Below are 6,426 nucleotides of genomic sequence, written 5' to 3' on the forward strand. Positions count from 1 at the left end.
GTTAGCCAGGATGGTCTCGATCTCCTGACCTCGTGATCCGCCCGTCTCGGCCTCCCACAGTGCTGGGATTACAGGCTTGAGCCACCGCACCCAGCCTATTTAATCTTATATTTAAGAATAAATTATCTTCAACAGACCTAATCTAATTGTGGAATCATTTCACGGTATTTTGAATAATCATATCATTTATAGATATCAGAGCAGAACAAATTGGATTAAGTCAAGAACTATAATTATATTCTTAGGACATTTGCTGATGACAGAGGTCTCTCTGACACCAGTGACAAAGTAATATTTTCTGAAACTATTACGACATGCCTAGACAAATTAAATTTTTTAGCTTTATAACAAGAAAGCTCATAAATGTATCTCAGAGCATACAATTTTTTGAAAAATTGGTTAAATAGGTTATGTCACAGAGGAAACCTAATTTGCCTAGCTGCCAAGGAAATTTTTAAATAAGCCAATAATTTAACATTATGAGATCTGAAGTAATTACTTTTCTACACGGCAAGCTCCAGCCCAGTCACCAGTACCTCAGTACCTCCTTTACCATATCCAATGAATATTTTAACATGATTTCCCTCTAATGGTCTTCAGCTTTACATGGATAGACTCTGACATCGATAATTCCTTAGAGAGATGCTTATTCCACAAGCTGTTCTTGCTTTTCCTGAGGACATATATATGTATACAAGCGTTTTTAGATATTAGTCATTTTTAAGTTTTTTTGCTTAAAATCAAAAGTTTCCTTACAGTATGTTTCAAAGATAAAATCGCATTACATTATTGAGGAAACTACTAGTTAAGACTCTAAAATGCATACAAGGCTGGGTGCAGCGGCTCATGCCTGTAATCCCAGCACTTTGGGAGGCCAAGGCAGGCGGATCACTTAAGGCCAGTAGTTTGAGACAGCCTGGCCAACATGGTGAGACCCCATCTGTACTAAAAATACAAAAAAAAAAAAAAAATTGGCCAGGCCTGGTGGCGCTTGCTTCTAGTCACAGTTACTCAGGACACTGAGGCATGAGAATCACTTGAACCCAGGAGGCAGAGGTTGCATGAGCTGAGATAGTGTCACTGCACTCCAGCCTGGGCGACAGAGCAAGACTCTGTCTCCTAAATAAATAAATAAAATGCATACAAAATAGTTGCAGTAGTACCCGCAGATAGATACAGAATTAAAGGAAAAGGAATCCTTAGGAAAATTCTATATCCTATCTAGAGTACCTCTTAAGCTCCCTCTGCTGGTTACCATTTAAATAAAGTAGGAAAAAATGTTCCTTTTTTCTTTGAGGGGGTGATGGGAGATGCAGGATGAAGGATGAAGTTGATAATGTTACTACTAAAATTGAAAGGAGATTCTCTTAAAAGGGGGCTAAATCTAACTGATGACTATCTTCTGTAAGAAGGCTTTAAAAAGATTTCCAAACAGATTGGGGGAAGAGGGACTGAAAATAAGGGGAGTGACTGCCAAGTTTGAATATGTTAATCATTAAATTGATATGCCAAAATGCAAAAGCATTTAGTATAAATCAACTATAAATGATTATGACTTAACACTAGAAAAATTAAGAATTTAAATATGTTTCACAAACTTCACCAGAACAAAAAACTTTTATCACACTATTTAATCTACTTAGTTTCAATATTAAGGTTTATTTTTTCTTCCAGAGTGAAAGGAACAATTTAAATAATTATCAGGATGTATAAACGAATATCCATTCAGATAAAACATTACTGCTTAAAAGTGGCTATCTAAGAAATATTTTGCATGTAATAAATATATTTCATGTTTAGGTTAACAGGCACCATCTTGAGAGCAGAAGTTTTTTTTTTTTTTTTAACTAATAAATAAATTACATTCAAGAAAACAAGGTGTTTATATCTGAGTATATCATTAAATGTTTTTCTTCATATAGCACCCAAACTTCAAACTGTCTAGAAAGTATCTCCTAAAATATAACTCATACCTTAAGTAATAAAAATAAAGGCCAAGAAAATCAATTTAAGACAAAATGTACAGTTTATATTCTTAATTCCCCATTCAATAAAATATCAATTGCCAATTTACTAAAAGTAAATGAACTGTATAGATGCAATCTGTTAGCACTGAAAATCTGAAATATATATTTTTAAAAATCACTCTTTCTGACAGTATTTAAAATATTGCATCTCTGGTGTCAAACCTGAAAACAATCAAGCATCTTATTACCCTAGTTTTCATACCTACCCCACACCCCATCACTTTTTATCCTTTACATCCATCCAGTAATTTTTTTTTTTTTTTTTTTTGGCAAATACACTTACTTATATCCCAAACACAAAACACTGACAATACTCCTTGGTAAACAAGGAAATCCCAGAACAGTCCAAGCCTACACAGCTTTGCTCCAAAAGTGTGGCACAGGCTAAACGACAGGAGAGAAACAATCAATGGCCCTTACTGATACAGTCAGAATGCTCCTGAGAGTCCGTAACTGTTTGAGAATTTGCTGATGTAATCCTGACAGAAGTTTTGGCAGGTTTGGCAGACCAAGTATCAGAGAATAAGTCTTTGATTGATAATTTTTCTATTTATTTCTGCCAAGGCGACTGAAAACACGAAAGCCTTTTCATCAGACAGGTTAGCATAGATGTCAATTTCCTTTTCCTGTTTTTCTGTTAAAAGAAAAAGGGAAAGTTTAATACAAAGGCAGTAGATGCAGTAAATTTAAATTTTTTAAAGCTTTCAAGTATTTCTTTAAATGACGGTATTATATATAATACTACAATATACATTAAATGTTACTATGCTATTGAACTAAAAAGTTTTTTAAGTTATACAAAGGAGTTACCGAAATGAAGATTAAATGAAGACAATATATATTTCTATACACAGGCGCTCTAACAGATATATCATTTCTCTAAGAGCCTCATACATTTCTATCTCCTCACTGTCTCAATCAAAATGAATTTTCCCTGCTAGACGAAATTAATTCTGAGAGATAGTCCCCTTCTGAACATCAATGGTGACTTTATGAATACATTAACATATTCATCTTCATCTTCTTATACAGGAAATAACATTTATTTCTATCTTTCCCCTCTCGTTTACAAATGTAATCCAAGTTCACAGAAAATTTGAAAAAGAAAATAAAAATCACTCGTAATCTCATGAGTCAGCAAAAATCACAAATAACATCTTGGTATGTATTCTTCCAAGTTACTTTTTCAGGATCCCCTGATTCTATTTTTATTTTGTTTCGACATTCTAATCAAAGTTAAATCCATATAATTTACAATCAAATCATTTTTATAAAACTTGTTAAACAGACGCCCTTTGCCCCATGCACATTTCCCATTCTCCAAATGCAACTACTTTTTTTGTGACCTTTTTTTTCCAGTTGTTCCTTTTTGCTTTTACAAAAACAAATCTCTAAGTAACATCTGTACAAGATGCTACTTCAGGGTTTTAGGTATTACTGATTCACTTTCCCCCATGGAAAATAAGGGTTACACTGTTTTGCATCTCTTGTCCCAGTAAACACCCTGCCCATCCCTCATCTTCTCACTATAGTTCAATCATAACTTCAGTAACATCAATTTTCAATGATTACATTATTATGCCTATGGTAAGTGATTTCACTTTTCCTTTACATTGTTTTCCCTGAAGTGATTCTCTTTTTACTTGCTTAGTTCTCATTTCTAACTCAACCCAAAGTCTTTCCTAGTTGTATAAATTTTTCAGGATGTTTATACATATAAGGTATTTTATCATTTTTATCTTGTGGAAGAAATCTCTCCAAGTCTTCCAACCTGCTCCAGTATGAAATGGTTGCTCTTTAGGCCTACTGCACAATTATCATCTTGTGCTCTTTCATCAGCATCATGCTGGAGACTCTCATCTCTAAAGTCGCGTGGACCCACCTTTGTCTTGAATTCAAAGATCCTTTCTTGGTTTACTTCTTTATTTGGTAGCAGGTAACTTATAGGGGCTTCCTGAGAAAGGGAGTATTGGTAGCAAATTTTTTGAGACCCTGAATGTCAGAAAATATATTTAGTCTACCTTCACATTGATTCATGGTTTGACTGAGTATAGACTTGTAGGTTTCTGCTTAGAACTGTGAAGGTAGTAAATTGTCTTCTGACTACTGGTGCCACTGTTGAGAAAACCCAATACCTTTTTTATAGTTATTTTTAAAATCAATGATAAATTTACATAGAGTGAAATACACAGATTCTCTATGTGTTCAACTGGAGGAGTTCTGACAAACATATACAAATATGTAACCCATGTCACAATCAACATATAACAAATTTCCTCCAGAAATCCCTCATGCTTCTTTCCAGCCAATCCCTCTCTACACCTACAAGCAACCAGTGTTCTGATTTCTATTACCATAGAATCATTCTGTCTGTTGCTAAACTTCATATAAATGGCATCATATATAGTATGTACTCTTTTGTGTCTAGCTTATTTTGCTCAATATGTTTTTGACATTCATTGATACTATTCATATATCAGTAGTTTGTTCTTTGCTGCACAATATTCCATTGTATTAGTTCCAACATCATTTTGTTTTTCTTTTTTCTGAAAACCTGAGGAATTTTCTTTAACCGAAGAGATATGAGATATAATGACAAACTCTGGCATAATTTATCTTTTTAACCATCCGTTAGACTGGGAATTTGTAGGCCCTTTTAACAAAGAAACTCAATGTCCTTCAGGTTGGGAAAATTTTCTTGAATAAATAATTGTCATTGTTAAAGTCATTGATGACTTCCTTCTCCTCCATCTTCCATGTTCCTTATCTGAAACTTCAATTATTTGCAGATGTCAGACCTCACACTGGTCCTCTAAATTTACGGTTTCCATTCTGTTTTTTCCATCTCTTTTCAATTGCTATACTTTCTGGAACCTTTCTTCAATTACCTTTTATTAAAGTTGTTCATTTCTGTGTATCATCTATGTTTTGGGATTTTTTTTGGAATATTTTAAAGCTCATATTCCAACTGGCTTTTTGACCTCTGCGATTTCCTTTTAAATATCATCTTGTTCGTTTTACAATTACAATCACTGCTTTTGCTAAAGATATTAACAATAGTTTATAGTTTTTCTTTTCCCTGCAAAAACTTGTTGTTTTCCAAGTTATTTTTTCTCTCCTGTTGATTTGGTCTTAGCCTTTCATACTATAATTATGCTTTCTTCCAGATATCTGGGTAATTCTTGGCAATATGCTCATATATAGGAGAGTGACTTGATTAGAGAAGAAGCTGATTAGAAACATTTACACATATGTGGAGCTTGACTGTAGTCATCAGATTACGATGATCCAATTAGGCCACTTCTCTGTGAATCTCTAATGAGCGTATCTTTATTTGGGGCCTTTTCTCTTGGGTCCTTCAGATTCTCTAGAGAAGATACGTTCCATCTTTTTTTATCTGGACGCTAATAAGCCAAACTCAAGAACTCAGTATTTACTATGTCCTATTTTCACCTAGGCTTCCTGATCTTAACATGGTATCCTGGCCGTCAACAGACACCTGGTGTTCCTGAGACCAAAGACTGTATTATTTATCTTTTTCAAAGGATAAAGTTGGGGATAAGAGGGTAAACAGTCCTAGTGGGCTATTCATAAAAAGACTTGCAAACAATCTTCTCATTTTTAGCCTCAATTCCACATCTACTTCCAGACATAACTGATACACAAATTCCTGACTTTTAGGTAATTGTGTAATAAAAATCAGTTTCTTTCTTAGATTTCCCCAAAGGAGTTTAGAACTAGATGTGTTTCTTCAATCCACCATCTTCAGCTTGAAGTCTACATTCATTCTTTTTTTTTTTTTTCCGAGACAGAGCTCGCTCTGTCGCCAGGCTGGGCAATGATGCGATCTCAGCTCACTGCAACCTCTGCCTCCTGGGCTCAAGCGATTCTCCTGCCTCAGCCTCCCAAGTAGCTGGGACTACAGAAGCACACCACCACACTCGGTTAATTTTTTTTTTTTTTGTATTTTTGGTAGAGACAGGGTTTCACCATGTTGGCCAGAACGGTCTCGATCTCTTGACCTCGTGATCTGCCCGCCTCCACCTCCCAAAGTGCTGGGATTACAGGCATGAGCCACCACACCCGACCCATTCATTCTTAAGTTCATTAATATGATGTTCAGAATTGCCTAACATATTTTAATCAATCAAAATGTCACTTCTATAATATCCAGAATACCTTTATATATAAAATGAAGACTTACATCAGACTAACAAAAATTGTTGTTTAATGATTTGTTTTTATGACTTTATAAAGATATATTATTATGATGATGTCTAACAAGCTTTCCTTTTCCATTCTTCCTTCTTATTCTGTTTCTTTTTCTTTTTTGAGACGGACTCTCGCTCTGTCACCCAGGTTGGAGTGCTGTGGCCGGATCTCAGCTCACTGCAAGCTC

General features: G+C 34.8%; 1 protein-coding gene and 1 pseudogene across 1 annotated transcript in view; one reads left to right on the top strand and one right to left on the bottom strand.

Moving 5' to 3' along the window:
• Positions 1-590, top strand: part of LOC105525879 — an 11,873-nt pseudogene extending 11,283 nt beyond the window's left edge.
• Positions 591-1,616: 1,026 nt separating this feature from the next.
• The window catches only part of LOC105525880 (chromosome unknown open reading frame, human C16orf87), a gene marked incomplete at its 5' end in the record, with an annotated part of 31,073 nt that continues 26,263 nt past the window's right edge, over positions 1,617-6,426 (bottom strand). Inside the window, one exon of the mRNA XM_011961662.1 lies at positions 1,617-2,661. Coding sequence (XP_011817052.1) covers positions 2,543-2,661 — 119 coding nt within the window. The remainder of the gene's footprint in view (positions 2,662-6,426) is intronic.

The sequence above is a fragment of the Colobus angolensis genome, unplaced genomic scaffold (genome assembly GCF_000951035.1).
Source record: "Colobus angolensis palliatus isolate OR3802 unplaced genomic scaffold, Cang.pa_1.0 Scaffold561, whole genome shotgun sequence".
NCBI classification, from domain to species: domain Eukaryota; kingdom Metazoa; phylum Chordata; class Mammalia; order Primates; family Cercopithecidae; genus Colobus; species Colobus angolensis.